General features: G+C 44.1%; 1 protein-coding gene across 1 annotated transcript in view; it reads left to right on the top strand.

Moving 5' to 3' along the window:
- CCDC50 (coiled-coil domain containing 50) overlaps window positions 1-10,301 on the top strand; it is a 19,359-nt gene extending 9,058 nt beyond the window's left edge. The window contains exons 5-10 of the mRNA XM_009083111.1: window positions 5,814-5,920; window positions 6,504-6,548; window positions 7,080-7,184; window positions 8,169-8,248; window positions 9,148-9,245; window positions 10,282-10,301. Of these exons, the coding sequence (XP_009081359.1) occupies window positions 5,814-5,920; window positions 6,504-6,548; window positions 7,080-7,184; window positions 8,169-8,248; window positions 9,148-9,245; window positions 10,282-10,301 (455 nt within the window). The remainder of the gene's footprint in view (window positions 1-5,813; window positions 5,921-6,503; window positions 6,549-7,079; window positions 7,185-8,168; window positions 8,249-9,147; window positions 9,246-10,281) is intronic.
- The last annotated feature ends 6,177 nt before the right edge of the window (window positions 10,302-16,478 follow it).

Genomic DNA, 16,478 nt, shown 5'->3' with positions numbered 1-16,478 from the left:
TCAGCACTGTAGTGTTGCATCACTTTCCAGGGTCAGAGTCAGGCTTTATCATCAGGAAATAGTTAATTTTAAATAGTCTTTTCTGATTTTTTTAAAATAAATTTTCCTATAAGATGGCCTAAAGGACAGGGATAGGGTATGTGTGTGTGCAAATACAGCCATGAGTGGCTGTTTTAAAAGAGCTTGTGGAAAAAGACTGATAAGCCACAGCTACTGCTGTGTAACCCCAGGTGTATGTGGGAGACATGCCGATGCGATTCTATGCTTGTATTTGAAGAGAAACAGTTCTGTGTTCATTTGCAATGCTGGCACAGCTATATAAATGCTGGTTCATGGAACTGAGTTTCAAAAATAGCTCCTTACAGGTATGTATCCAAGCAGTAAAATTAGCACTTTGAATGACTTACTGAAGAACAAGGTCATCTCCACAGAATGTCTCTGCCGTGATTATCATCTGGGACTGTAGATTGTGGGAAAGATATGATCCACAGTGCTGTATTGCTTTCTCTTGGGCAGCTTTTGTGATTGATACAGACCTTCTTCAAACTGGGAGGAGAGAATCAGGGTGTGTTTAATTATGGAGCAATCAGGATGGCTTTGCTGTGCACTGGTGGTGGATCCTCTGTTCTTTCTTCAAAAATGTGGTGGGGAATATGGGTTGCTTTTGATTAACAGATTGTGAAGATGAAGATCAAACCTCTTCTTTTAAAATCAATGCCATTGGCAGTTTTCAAGTCTTTCATTTGAACTCACACAAAGTATTTTAGTTTCAATTTGGAAGAAGTTCAAAGATAGCCAAGAAAATACAAAGCACAAAGTGCAAAACAGTAACCAAATGGAAACTTCATGACCACAAGTCCTGCTACATGTGCAGAGCTGGGAAAACTGATCTTGGAATCTTACAGGCAGCTCACTCTTCAGCTTTTCTGAATTAAATGAGGCAAGTCTCTAAGAATACAATATAGGTAATAGTTTTTCTGTGCAGAGATGGTAGGACAGGATGTTTATAACAAATCAGCTGACAAAAACCTCTCTGAACTGAGACTGTGGTGTGGATTTGGAGAGCAGAGTGTCTTTTGGGTCTTAGGTTTTTATTTCCTGCAATAATCTCCAGTCTCCAAGGTGAGGTCAAAGGAGTTTGCCTAACTATTCATAGTGGTGCTGCTCTTGATCTGTGCTCCTTAAAAACTATAAAGGACTGGAGTGGATTTTGATGCCTGGATCATCTAGGTCATTGGTCTGGAACCTCTTAATTACTTGGGCACCATTTGATTAGGCTTTAGCAACCCCAGTTTGTATTGTCCTCATTAGTGGTTAGTTGTGAACTGAAACAGATAAAAAGCCCTTGCTTTGTTTGAGGTTATTTTGGGGATGGGTTTTTTGTTTGTTTGTTGTTGGGGTTTTGTTTGGTTTTGGGTTTTTTTGCTTTTTTTTTTTTTGTTTGTTTGAGACTGAATTAAAATTTATCCACATCCATGAGGAATGTGGATTAGGGCTATTTCTCCAAAGCAATCTGAGCTCTTTAGAAGTGGAAAAATAAACATGAAAAAAAGGCAGAGTTCCTCCCAGAAGTGTCTGTGCCATAAAAAACATTTTTGTATTTGCTCAGTCACTTGCTGCTTGAGAGAGTAACTTCATGACCTACAGAGTGTTTACACAGCCCCTGCAGAAGGTGCCGCAGGGACGAGCACCTGCTGATGAGTTAATTACCCTGAGATACCCCAAAAGCAAGTCTTCTGCTTGGGTTGTCTGGCATGGTTGTGTTACCTGCAGCAATCATTTCCCAGCACAGCCACACTTGCTCTTTTATGTTCTCCTGCTCTCTGCTGCTGTATGTATGGAGCTTTTCTTAATGACAAAATTGAATTAATTCTTAGAACCATGTTAAAAAACTGACTCTTGCTTTCAGGCTCCGGTCCCTGTTGTTCAGTAAGTCACTTAGGTTGTTTTATTGGGTATTTGTTTTCTGTAAATCATGAAAGATCTAAAACTGAATAGAAAAAAAGTCAACCAGTTAGAGTAACCACAGCAGCTCCTGTTACAGTTCTTGGACTTTTAAAAATACACCTGTTGTGCATAAAAGTCACACAGATTTGTTTTTGAGGTGAATTTTCTGTAGGCTGTATTTTTGCTGGCTCTGAAATAGATTTTTTTCTGAATAGAATGACTGAAGGGAACATTCAGTTTTGGTGTGGGGTTTGTTTTTCTCCCTCTGAAATCTAGATGGATTGTAAGGGAGGCACAGCTATTTATTAAAACAGAATGCAGTTCATGTGCAGTGAAATCTATTTTAAATATTTTTAGATACTATAAAAAAACCTCTCAGCAACTGAGGAGGAAAGTGTGCTGCTGCTGGTTTGTTTGGGGGGGAGGGTTGTGTGTGACTTCTGTTTCAAATCAGACTCTGCTTCAAGGCATTTTTTTTTTTCGTTTTGAAAAGCTGCTGGAGAGGGATAATTCACTCAGTGCAATGATTTTTCTTAGTAAATAGGTTGATTGGAAAATAAATCAACGAGTAGATCATATATGGGCAGACTGCTGCATCCTCCTAGCTGTTTCAAGTTTATTACTGCAACAAAAAGTAAAGAAAATTTCTATCTGATTTTTGGAGGTAGCATGGAGGAAACAACCCCAGCCAACTGCTGAGTAAGCAGCTTCTCTAGCTACATTGCTGAGGTCAGGACCCTGGGTTTTGTAAAGTCTTACTCTTCCCTTACATTTCCATAGCCCTCTCTGCATTCAGATCTGAAACTCATTTAAGCATTGAGTACATGCAGGCCCTGAAACTTCTGGGTCTGCAAGAAATGCATGACTGTCTGTGGTAGAAGATATTTGGATACTGCAGCTATCTATCAACCTGTTCTTGCTTTTAAAGAAAAAAAAACCCTATCCCACTTGCCTCTTTCTTTTCTGCTTTATGTGGGTCTTTCCCCCTTTAGGTGAGACTTTTTTCTGGTGAAACACCTTGTAACTGAAGCCAGGGCAAGACACCAGTATTTATAAACCAGGATCCAACTTAACTCCTCTGCTTGGCTCCTCCTGGCCTTACCCCTTGCACTACCTCCTAATCTTACCTGCATCTTGTGCCCTCCTTTGCAAGCCTTTCTCAGGAGGTTTCAGGATCCTGCAGGAGTGATGTGTCATCAGGAGATGAGCTGCTCTCTTACCTGTTTTTTTCAGCCCCAGTGGCATCATTAAGTCATTTGTCTCCATATTAGGTTGTCTTTGTCTTAGGAAGTGCTCGGAGACTTTCAGGCTGGATCTCTGCTTTCTGGTCCAACCCCATTTGCTCCTGTGCTGCTCTGCTGATAGCCAGGCTGCTATTTCACTCTGTCCCCTCTTGTATCCTGCAAGCATTATGCCTGCTATGATTCTTTCTGACCCCATCATGCTTTGCCTGGATTTTCAGCTTCTTGTATCAAGCTCCTTCAGCTGCCTGCTGTGAGTCTGGCCTTGGAACCACCATTAACCCCTGCACCACTAACCCGCTCATTGTTTGTCCCCCCATTGCTCAGAGCACCCCTGGGGTGACCCCAGAGAGGAGGTTTCTGAGCCACGCAGGGCACACAGTCATGACAGGCGCAGGCACCAGCAGAGAGAGCACCGAGGACCACCCTCACCTTTGTCAGCCACTGCCTCCAAATGTGGGCACTCCACTGCAGAGCATTGTCGGCGGTCTCCTCAGCTGAGAGAGGTCAGCAATGGCCATCAGCAGGAGCAGAAAACAGCCAGCCAGGGAAGGTCCAGGAGACATCCCAGCCTTGACCTGGAAAGAGAGGCTGAGCATGGTGCCTATGATCATAGCAGTAGCTGGGAGCTGCGGGAGAGGAGGACAGCTGGCAGGGAGAAGGCTGGAAGACCTCTCAGTCTTGACCTGGAGTCAGAGCATGGACTTGCAGACGAGGCACGGCGAAGCAGAAAGCCACCAAGGCCTGGCAGAGAAAAGCACCTTCCTCTTCTTGAGATGGAACTGGAGGCTGAGCAGGAGACGTGGCATAAGGGTGGTAGCCAGCTGGTGCGCCCTGAAAAACACAAATCTCGCCATCAGGGCCACTCGTCACACAGGATGGCACATGATGAGAAGCTCTATGATGCTGAATCTAGAGATGATCATAGAAGGGGTCAGGCAAGAGACTGCAAAAGGGCAGGACACGGGAGACATTCCCCCTCCCCACATGCTGTCAGCCAGGGGAAGGTTGGAGACTGCCAGCGAGACTCAGGTAACCAAGTGATGGGGAAGGAGTACATACATGTGGGGCTGGACCTTTGCATGCCCCATACTGGTGTCTGAAATGTGTTGCTTCTTTTGAAGACACTTATCTCCAATATCTACCTGCAATGTGTACACAGTGAGTCCTGCCCAGGTTTCTCCCTGAATTAGCGATATTCTTCTTATCTATTAATGTTCTTGCTCTGTTTGTTGTGATGTTCCATGGCATTGGAGAGGATGAATAAGAAGGTATTGTTGGAAATGATGGCCTTGGAATCCTGTGTTTTAAGAAAAACCTCCTCCCTCCCCACAGACACAAAAAACTCAACCTCAAACCAGCTAACCAACAACCATCTCTTGTTTTCATGATGTATTTTGTCCAGTGGTCTCCTTGTACAGGAGGAAAATAAACTAACAAAACTTTCAATGTTAGAATCATGCTTGTATTTTATTGAATTAGGATGCAGGACTGTGAGGACACTTTGCTTAAACACTAAAGAAACCCAGCAATTTCCATCCACTTCTTATTGAAAACCTTACTGTCAACATAATCAATTCACTTTGGGCATAGTTCAGTAGTGGCACTGGATGTCCAACTGGGCTCTATTTGTAAGATGGTGTTCTTGTCAAATTCCATACAAGTGGAGTTTTCTGGTAAATGTGTACCTGTGTGGTCCTTGTTTAGTGCTTGGGGACTGGGGACTTCAGAGATCCAGATCCATCACTCTGCTTTTAAAACCACACTGGAATTAGGGGTGACCAGTCTCTTAGTGAATGTAGAAGTTTAGAGACTTGGATCTATGTCTGTCACAGCATGGGGAAACTTATGCCTTAAGCCATCTAACTGAACTTGGATAAGCTATTACATGGATGAGGTGAGGATGATAATGTGTCTGTCTCTGGAGATGCTGGGATAATTATTCTTCCTCCTTGTAATGTGAAAGTTTTCCTTGGAGAAATGAAAGATGTTAATCAAATTTAGCTTTAAAATAACAAACAAATAAAAATTTGTACACAAAGCAAGAACCAAACCTTACATGAACTTCAAAAATGTTTGCTTTTTAAAAAAAACTTTTTTAAAAAAGGTTTTCTCACTGAATTATAAAATTCATGGGTCATCTCAAGGAAGAAATTGTCTGAAACCTCATGTGAGCCTGTCCCGGGCAACCTTTGCAGTCCGTGCTGTTCCAGCAGTGTATTCACGGACTCTGCTGTGCTCATAACAGATGTTGGGCTGCTCTCTGCTGCCCAGTTTTGCCAGTGTATCTGTCAATGCAGTGTGTGTGAAAATACAATCCTTTGCTGGCATCTCTGTCACCAAAGATTGCTTCAAGGGACATGACCTCGTCTGCCATATAGTTGTATTTGTCATATAAGACATGATGCATCAGATATTTATGTGTGCATAGAGAAACCTCCCTAAGGTGTGTTCTGCACATCAGCTAAAGGTGTTTCTCAGGCTCCTTCTGTGGCAGGTGCACTGTTGTGTACTCTGTTCCTTTGAGTGGGGGATTTTGCAGATGGCTAAGGAGATGGTGGGGGTCTCCTTACCAAAGGATTTGGAGAATGGTTGAGTTGATTGTTTTCTGTCACAATTCCATAGGCACTAATTTGAGGGGGATGAAACAAGCCATGTATGATGCACCCCGAAGGGAGCAGGAGTTGTCTGATGCAGAGATTGCTCGGAAGCTGCAGGAGGAAGAGCTCCTGGTGAGTAGAGAGGAAGCATTAGTCAACTTGAAGGAACTGAGGGGTCAGTAATGACAACTTTAATTTGTAAGCCTTTTATATATGGGAGTGACTTTAAAACCTAAAATCTTGCTATTGTACATTCTGGTAATTAACTTTGTCTTCCGTGAACACACATATGGAGTGACAGATGGCATCCAGCCAGTAAAGCCCTGTGTTTTGAAATAAACACCTCAAAATTAAGTTATGAAAGCAGAGTGATATTAAATGAATATTTCCTGGCTGGTAAAAATGGCCTGTAGTCAGTGTGAACAGCCCAGAAGTGAGACAGGCCAATGCCCATCTTTGAGGGAGAGAGAGCAGCAGAGTGGGAGATGCACTGTGGTGTGGCCTGGCAGGTACATGAGGGCAAAATTCAGCTGAAAAGCTGAAGTGACAGTTTGGAGTTGGGTTGTGAGGTACTTATTGAGGTAGCTAAGTATATTTGGAGAGGATGGTAGTGTATTTGTATGGCCACCTACTTGCCCTGCCCAGTAGGTCAATGGCTATGAATAATTCTTTGTTTTTTAATTCCCCCATCGACATTTTTTCTTTTTTTCCCCAGGCTAGTGAGGCAGATCAGAAGGCAGCTCAAGTAGCCCAAGATGAGGTGAGCAACAAGTCAAATGTTTGTGATATTTCTTGTGGAAGCTGCTAAACACCACTTGTCTCCTATGATCCTCCAGTTGTTCATTTCCCTCCTTGCAGGGCTCCAGTGGGGTTTGCTCCTAGCTGGGTTTCATGTACATGTTCCAGCTGACCTAGCAGGTCGTTGCACTGCCTGTTGCAACGGTGACAAAGGAAGGAAGTTCATGGTTCTGTAAGAGCATCTCTTGTAACTGAGCCCCAAGGGAGACTATCTGAGATGCTGTGAGATGAGCCATCACCCCCACTGTTAGAAAAGGAATAGAAGGCAGAAAGGCTCTGCAAATGCAGTTCTGGCAAATCAGGGATCCACTGGGCATGCTGCATGTCGTCAGTCTTAATTCTGTCCTGTCATTTGATTTCTCATCACAGATGGCTGAAAGCCTGGATTTGTACTCTTCCCGTTCAGTTGCTGTCCATGGGAAAGGATTTGAATATCTCAAACCCACAAGAGCAGTAAAACCATCTGACACACCGTCTGTGTTTTTCCTTCTAGGAAATTGCCCGACTCTTGATGGCTGAGGAGAAAAAGGCTTTAAGGAAAGGAAAAGAGAGAGAAAAGTCTTCCTTTGAAAAGAGGAGGCATGATCAAGACTGGAAGGTATGTCAAGCTTCAGGAGACACCACAGATGAGGTGCTATAACATTACTCACATTTCCAAAGGGAGGTGAGTGTGTGACACCACAGATGAGGTGCTATAACATTATTCCCATTTCTGAAGGGAGGTGAGTGTGTATGGTGAAAGCAAAACAAAAGATGGTGATGCATCCAAAGGGCCTTGCTGTCTATTATTCAGCTGCTTCCCAAGCCTTTTGTAGCCACCTTCTTGCTTAGATGTTTTTGGCTTCAATCTCAAGCAAGGTAAGCCTTGGGCTCTGGCAGTAGGTGTTACAGCACTTTGTGGCCTCCCTGAAGCACTGTCAGTCTTCCTGGTGCAGGACCTTCCCTCTGTTGAAATACTGACTGGAGCAATGAAAGAAGTAGGTAGATCTGTTTGTATAAAGGCAATGCAGCTGCTGCAGTTGCCACTGCCTCTTAATGAAATTAGCTCTCTAATGAAAGTACTGAGTCTATCATGTATAGGTTGTTGTATGAGTAATACTTAGAGGCTTGGCCAGCCAGTGTGGAAGATGATAGGAAACAGATTCCATGGTCTGCACTGGTAAGGTGCTAAAGGGGATGTTATGTTAATCTTGTGGCCAGATGGAGGTAGCTCTGATGTTTTCAGCCTCTTTGCTCTGACTGAGTTGAAGTAGTTGAGGAGCACAGCTGCATGCAGCTGGTCCCTGATGCTCAGCCCAGCCATGTGCACAGTCATTACATACTGACTGTGTTTGACCTGAGCCTCGGGATGGGTCCCCCAGCACTGTCACGTATTCAGCACAAAAATTGAGTTGGGCTCAGCAAGGCTGAGTTTTGTTTGCTTGAAACTAGTCCTGATGCTGCCATTTGCACGTGTTTGGCCATAGTTAGTTGTGTGTATAAACCAAGCATGAAAGGACTGCGTGGAGCTGTGGCAACCTCAGTGCACTGGCTGGTGTCTTGCCAGGCATACAGATAATCTGATTTCCCTTCTTCCCAACAGCCTGATGCAAGCGACTCCACACGCTCAAGGTCAAAAGAAGGGCCTGAAACTCAGCGACATAGAAGTGACAGGTCTTCAAGGTGAGCTTGAACTGGCTGGCAAAAACAGGGAAATGCATTTGGGAAGCTGAGTCCTAGGGACGAATTGTGGGATCACCAGCCTGTCCCACCCACAAGGGACTTGGTGGAGAGCAGATGTTTCAGCATAGTAAAGAGATGGAGGGCACAGAGCTTGTGAGGTGTTTGGTGACTTGCGTCACTCACTGTGCTCATGGCATTTGTCCCTATCGGTCTCCATGCCTGGTGCTGATGGAGATTGATGAGCTTGTGCAGTGACATTTGTTAAATGGCAGAGAAACATTGAGAGGGTTAAAGAGCTTCTAGGGATGTGAAACCAAATGTCATCTCTGGGCAGGAAGGAGTAATCACCATGCATTTTCACAGCTGCTCCCTTGGGTTCTTGCTCCCAGTTAAGCCCTGTACACAGCTCCTGCTTTTGCATGTGAACACCCCTCTGCAAACTAGTACATTGTGCTTTGTGGTGCCTCATTCCAGTCTGGGAATGTGTTGTAGCCCAGTGCTGCTTCGGAAACACTTGGTACTCTGGCTCAGTGGCCCTCATGAGGGACTGAACCCTAGAAGTGACCCCAGTGTCTTTGATTTCCATTCCAGAAAGGAGCCTAGAAATTCTTGTTGAATTTGCAAAAGCAACACGAAACGAGGTGTTCTCATTCTTTATTTCCTGACAACTTGCAACCATTATTAAATGAAAGAGCTCCATGAGAAGCAGTAACTATGGTGCATTTCTCACCACAGAAACAGTAATAGGCTGTGCTCAGAGGAGCTGCTCTGTAGGTGGAAAGTCTGGACCTGGCACAGTTTGCATTGAACTGACAGCGACAGGCCAGGCAACTGAGCTACTGCTTTTGTCACACTGCTATGCTTTTGAGTTACTTCACAACTCATCTTTTTCACTGCAGGTCACAGCCTCCCCTCGATGATTTTGAACACTCTCGGTATTACACAAGCCAACCCAGCCCCTTGCGCCAGATCCCCAAACCAGAGCACTCTCCTAAAGGTAGGATCAATCCCAGGGCTGCTCCAATACTTGGATTATTGTGAGCTGTCTCCTCAGACAAGCAGCTTGCAGGACAGAGTGTTCGAAGGGTATGCTAATAGAGAAGAGGAATGGGTATTATTGCCCCAGCAGGCAGGTGATGCTGAGCAGTATTTGGGTTGTCCTTGCTGAGACCAATGCAGGTAGAGTGACTGAAGAACTGAATTGGTTTGCCTGGAGTTTGTCCAGCTGCTATCTACATGTCCTTCATGATGTCTTATGATGAATGACTGTAAATCCAGGCAGCAAATGATGGAGAAGTGATATGAAGACAATGACATGATGGATCTTAAGTGACTTATGAGTATCAAACAATCCAATACAAGACAAAACTTCACAGTATCACCTGTCTGGCAGGCGAATGGGATGGTCAAACAAGCTTGTCCCCAGAACAGGCTTGTTTTGTTCCTGTAGCATCTCAGCACTGCTTTGTTGGCTTATTTTCCTGAAATCACTTGGCACAAAGCAGTGTGGTTAGGGTCGCCCCTCCAGGTTTTTTTAAATCTGAATGTCAGTTGGCTGAGTTATCTGTAGAGTCTCTGGGGATGGAAAGGGGCAGCCAGAGTTTAACTCAATTGCTCAGATTTCTTACAGCTCCACTGATTTGACTTAAATTTGGACACTTTTCTTTCCAAAATTTAAAGTTTGGGAAAGTCATGGTCCATCTTCATCAAATAAGCTGGAAGGTTGATGACACTTTATAAGTTCTGTAAGCCCAGTGTTTGTCCTGTTTGCTTTAGTAAGACTATGCAGTGGGGCTGCAGCACCATTTTCACTGTAGAAGAAATGCAAATGTCCCATACATCTGTCCTTCCTTTTGCTTGAGTAACATAACCTAGAGTTCCCATTTTGGCATTTGACTTTACCAGTACCCTAGAAGTCAGACAGCCAGCCAAGAGGGCAGGACAAGTAAAATATGACTTCAGGTAGTAGTTTCTACAGCAGGATTTAGCCTCACAGATCTTTTATTTTTTTCCCTTTCTGTTTTGTTTTCCAGGTTCCCGTAGGAAGCAGTAAACTGTGTTAGCCTTTGCCTTGGTACTGACTCTTCTGTAGCAAACATTACTGGGATCGCCAGGCAACTTTCTCAATTCCTGACCCAATGGGAGGCCCACTCTCCACTCCCAGGATTTCCTCTTTAAGTGTCATCATATTAAGGGAAACTGTTCGTTTCAATTTCTTACTCGTACATGATGACTTAAGCAGTGCAGTATAATCTAGCTGCCACTGAGCTGTGCAAATCAACCAGCTGGCTTAACAGCTCCCTCGTACATTCTTTTGAGGCTTTCCTTTAATTTTTATGTCATCATATTAAGGGAAACTGTTCGTTTCAATTTCTTACTCGTACATGATGACTTAAGCAGTGCAGTATAATCTAGCTGCCACTGAGCTGTGCAAATCAACCAGCTGGCTTAACAGCTCCCTCGTACATTCTTTTGAGGCTTTCCTTTAATTTTTATGTTTAAGCTTTGGCTGGAGCTTTGACAAATAGGACAAATATGCATGTACAATGGAGGAAAATTAAAGAAATGAGTTGGGTTATGGCAATACGGCATAATATCAGAAGTACAGGTCCTTTCCATATTAGGATGATTTAGAAAAGAGAGTTATAAGAGGAATGTATTTCTTCCTGTGTTGTGCAAGACAGGAAGAGTCAGACTTATGATCCTTGTGGGTCCCTTCCAATTCTCAGTATCCTGTCTGTGAAGAAAGCTGAGCCAACCTGACAGTCATGGTAGCTTGCTGGAAGGAGAGAGCATCTTCAAATGTACAGCAGCAAAAGCCAGACCTTGGGACTAGTGAGGAAGAAATCGCTATGGAACAGAATTTTTTTAACTGCTGTATTTCTTTCTAGGGTTTCCAGCAATCTGGATAGGGTGTGTAACTAGGCATTTAGCTCCAAGATACAGGATAGAACAGTTAAAAGGAAAGACAGTTTCAACTGAAATTAGACCTTGTGTGCGTGACTTTTAGGACATCCTAGTGTGTTCAAGAAGCTGTGAGTTGTGGTTTGGGAAGACTCATACAAACAGATGTAAATGGCTGAAGGGACCTCTGGTCACCTGCTTTGAGCTTCAGTGTAGCAGAAGACAGGGAGTTTCACTGAAGCCAAGTAGGAACTGCTGTAACTCGTAGCTTGGTTGCTGATACACTTAAGTACTGTAACTTCTTTCTGAACCTGTGTGTGTCTGGGAAACATGGGGCTGAAGGAGGGCCATGTGGGCATTGAGCATTGAATCCAAAATCTACGGTTACAGGCAAGTTGAGCTACTGCTGAATGGTCCACATGGTGTCTGTGCTGGCTGCCCTCCCTCTACACTTGCTCCATCCAGCACTCCAGGCAGAAGACTCCAGTCAGGATAAAACTATTGCTCTCTAGGGCATTGCAGGGTCAGCAGGTTTGTTGTCTGTAGAGATTTGCCCATGCAGTGATTCCCCCCTTCTGCTTCAATGGCTTGTTTTCCCTCCGCTCCGTGAAAATTTTTCTCTTGCATAAATAGCCTTTTCCTTCCTCTCAATTATTTTGTCCTTTTAATAATTTTTTGGCCATTATTTTCAGGTATATTTTGAAACTACAAAGCTGAGTATCTGGACATTGGTTTGGAGTCTGTTCAGCCAGTACAGACTGGTTATTCGTGTGCCAGTCCAGTTCACAGCCCCTGCAATCCAACTTCCTTAGTGCTCAGCACTGAGTCTGTCCCACCATGCTTGTTTGTCATCTGCCAGAGCTGCAGCTCTACTGTTGGTTTTGCTGAGGAGGTGAGACAGGGTTGTGACTGTACTTGCCCTCACTACTGATCTGCCTGGGAACAGAGCCTTGACAGCTCTGTGGAGTTTTATGGAGAGGGAGCACCTACAAAAAACTGGAAGAGGTCATGGCTATCTGCTGTGGCTCATGTGCATAATTCAAGCCCCAAGGCAGCTGTAAGGCTTTAACCTTGGCTGTTGCCCTTGGTCAGGATCACTAGGGAGGGCCAAATCATTAGGAAGACAAGGCAGCTCCTTGTTCACATAAGTTGCAGGGGCAAGTTTAATACCATAACATAAGCCCATGTCTTGCCTTGACCAACTCAATAAACTTTCATCTCCTATCCCCACTGGCCTATTGGCAGCAGCTCACTAGCTTTGAAGAGCCACATAATCCCCAATAGACCTCTGCTCCAGGTATACACTAACCATAGACTTGTAACATAGGACTTTGGCATCAGCAGCATCCTGCTACCTGCATACCCTTGCTTTCAGACTGAGCTTACTCAACTGCATGAACCCTTAAGTGACTTGCAAGGTCTTGCGTGCTTGCTGCTGCTTCTCAGGAAATATCTCAGCCAGCAGCTAGATTCTACTGTTCTTGTCTTGTTCCCTCTTTTCATTCTGTCACTGTCCATTCAGAAGTGTTAATGTTGTTTAAAAGGATTCAGAAAAATAACAGAATATACCCTGTTTTTTTCTTTTTTTATTTGATAACTTGGCCCAATGTGACAACTTCATCTACCAACATTTTGTGTGGTAAAAATGTATTTTTATATTTCATGTAAGCCAAAATTTCTACTGCTGAAAATGCCATTTTTTTTTCTTTCTGTGGACTTTTTCTCTCCATTGCCATGAGAGTAATTACTGTTGTGAAATGGGTGCCTGGTGGGGTTTTATGAATTAACATTTCCTACAACATGCTAGTCCAGGCACTGCTGCTTGTATCACCTGGTGCACTTGTGAAAACTGGATGGGGAAAGGTCCTGCCAAATCAGGTGGTGGTTGAGCTTTGTACTCACTGTGCTTGGGGAAAACTGGTGACCCTCTGTAAAAGGCAGGGGGAAATTGCCAGCTAGGAATTCAGCCCTCTGTAGCTCCTGTTGGCTGATGTAACTTTTGTCTTGTCCTAATCAGAAAAGTCATGAAAGCCCTGAGCCTGCTGACATTTGAAGAACCTGTTAATTCAGGAGGGATGCTTGGAGTATCCAAGTTGTTGACTTCAATGGGAATGAGTGGAAATGATGTGAGAAACCTTTTGTTGATGTAATTTGGAAGCTCAGTAGAGTCTGAAAAACACCTCAGTGCCTACACTGTGGAGCTGCAAGATCTCCTCTATGACCTCAGGCCAGCCAAGCCCTCCAGCCATGCCACCAAGAGACAAGAGCCCAAGGAAAGGATCCCAGGGGGTATCTGCTGCTTCCTTGAATGCTTTTAGGGAGTGCTGAATGCTTTATGGGCTGCTTTGCTCTGTATTCACCCTTAGTCCATATCGTTTTATTCTTACTCCCTACCTTTTTTAATTTGCTGTCCCTTGTAATTTTCTCCCATTTTATTTTTCCATAGCCCTTGTGAAAAGGGAGTCCTTATGGTTTTGTTAGAAAGGGCTGACAGCTGTCAAGAGAGAAATGCTGGGAATGGTAGCTGAGGAAAGCAGGTAGTAAATGGAGGATGAACAGAGCAATATAGTTCATCTGGTACACCTTGGGGTCCTCATGCTGTCATGCAGGTTAGAGACTTCCTGAGGCAAAGGTTGCAGCTGGACTTGTATGCTTAGTGGCCACTTTTGGAAAGGGATTCCGTGGTCCCATTGAAATCAACAAGAGTTAAGATCATGCATGAACAAGGAGCCAATTCCTCTTGGGTCTTAGCAGCCACAGTTCTGCTGAGGGTCAAGAAGATGCAGCTTGTGTAGGCGAGATGCAAAATCAGCACCTTGCATGTGTATCCCTGGAAAGAGGCACAACAAAACTGATCTTTTCAAAAGAAACACTCAGAGCGATATTTCCTTCCTATGACAGAAAAATGTTTAAGTAACTTTATTTTTCCCTTGTTTTCTCTTGCCAAGTTTTTGTAGCTTTGCCTATGGATTTGCTCTGGGTTTAGTAGCATGTCAGGGCCCTTGCTGGGACCCCTGCCCAGGTCGTTCAGGTCTTGCATCCCTTTCTGACTCTGTGCATTAACAAGGCATCAGGCACCATGTGGAAAATTCATCACCTGAAATCCTGGCACTTCCTGATCTTCCTAGTAGGCACATCTCAGCAGCAAGAGCTCTTGCCACCTCCTCACCTCCGTCCAAAGCACAATGTTCTGCAGAAGAGAGGTCAGGTGAACTGGAGTGATCGTGCCTTACACGCAGGGATACTCGATGTCTTCAGCAGGCTGATCTGAGTCGCCTTGCTATGAAACACTGTCTTAATGTGGACTGTACAGCTTCCTGCAGCAAGAAGCAGTTGTCACATGGATAGATCCAACAGGTTAATTTCATGTTTTTTTAAAGAACTTTGTGGTTTTGAACTTGGTGGGGTGGGAAAATATCAGCTGTTAGGGAGTAGATGAAGTCTCATCACTGAATTTCTCCTCATGGAGAGGAAGGATAGAAGTTATGGATGCTGCAGTCTGCTTCACTCTGTAAAAGGGATGTTGTATGTACAGTATTTTTATATCTCTGCATTCCCACCTGTCAGGATTTGAATCAGGATTGATAACATTCTTTACTTATGGGGAAAAAAAAAGGATTGTTATTTTTACAGTGCTAGACCTTTGTGTGTTTATTTTGTGCCAAATTGCTGACACTGTTACATTCTAGTGTTTTCATTCAGTTTATTGCTGTTGATCAATGTGTATATTATATATTTTTGTTATCAAGGTTTTTATTTTAATTCATATTATCCTGTATGCAAACTAACTGTGGATTGCTAATTTATATATATAAAGGGGAGCACTTGGAGACAGTGTGAGGATTCCCCTACTTAGTTTACACTCTTGTAATTTAGCACAGCCAGTCTATGAAACTTGTTGTTTCTTACACAGAGCAATCTCCTGGGTGTCTGTCCCCCTGAGCAAATAGCTTGTGCTGCCCCTCACAGCAGCAGTGACACTGCAAGACTCTGTGAGATGCAACAGGAACCAAAGCACAGCTTATAACATGGACTGGCAGGCAATGGCTCACTGCTGTCCTGCTCCTGGCAGTGATGCCAGAGGGGTGCCACCACAGCAGTTTCCATCTGGGTGATGTCTTGAGGTTTGCTCTGTGCTGTGTCTGTCCCCAGCTGATGGACAGTTGGTTTTGCCCTGCTCTACCAAAATGCTGAGGGCTTAGTTTTGCAGTTGCTTTGGGAGGTGGGTGTGGGACATAGGGCTGGGGCACAGCCATGTCCCTTGCAGGAAGTATGCCATGAGCACCTAGTCTACTTTTTTTGTTGCAGAGGACAGGCATAAACCTACAGAGATCCCAGTTTACTGTACTCCTTAAATGTGCCATAGCATGTTTGTGGCTGTGTAGCAATGCTGTGGAGGCAAGGGCTGTGCTTGCACACATGTGCCACTTGGACTGCTGTGCCCAGGACAGGCTGCAGGACATAGGTTTTGTGTTGAGAAGCTGCCCTGCCCTCAGCTTCTGGGCTGGAGATATTATCAGCCACCTCCTCCCCATCAGCAGCACAGGGCAAGGCTTAGCTCCTGCAGCTTGGGCTCTTCCTGGAGAGTCCCAGAGAGGACAGTGGCACACACAAAAGAGTATTTTCTACTTCATGGTAAACAAGTTCCACTGTATCAGTGTTCACTCTAAGTAGACTCCATGGTCTGTCTCCAGCTGCATCTGTGCACTGCAATATAGTTAATTGCCTCAGAAATAACTGCAGTTGTCTCATTTAGCTCTTCAGGGTAAACTTTCAGCCTGTTGAATCTAAATATTAGCCATGCGATGAGGTGGATTAGGCAGAAGGCTTAAATTCCTCAGAGCTGCAAGTGTACCCTGTGTTGTAACAGCTAATCCTTAAGTATAAATTGCACACTGACAATAATCTGTCTATGCAAGCCTATTCTTGTTTTTATTTTGACTGTCAACTCTAGTTTTACAGGTTTGGCATAGAACTTCTGAATGACATTTAACCAAAGTATCATGTCTGTCTGTGTGTGTGTGTATAGCATGTTTTGCTTCATACTCCTGAATTCTCATTGAATGTAAAGGGAACATTGCCTTGCCCCATTTTGTTCAATAAACCGCTGTATTTTGTTATCCACCACATCCTTCTGTCCCTCTGTGTGCTTTTCTGGAAACACCAAAGTAGGTTACACAAAAGCAGGAGAAAACAACACTCTTATTCCACCTTTTGTTCCGGAAGCTCAGCTGCTTCTACCAATAATTATGTTCTTCCACTGTAATAGATGTAGCAAACAAACAAATTTGTATTTTATCTAATTATTTTGTGGACAGACAGATAG

Source organism: Acanthisitta chloris, unplaced genomic scaffold (assembly GCF_000695815.1).
Source record: "Acanthisitta chloris isolate BGI_N310 unplaced genomic scaffold, ASM69581v1 scaffold26159, whole genome shotgun sequence".
Classification (NCBI taxonomy): domain Eukaryota; kingdom Metazoa; phylum Chordata; class Aves; order Passeriformes; family Acanthisittidae; genus Acanthisitta; species Acanthisitta chloris.
The sequence above is the reverse complement of the archived record's forward strand: the minus strand, read 5'-3'. Positions and strand labels throughout refer to the sequence as shown.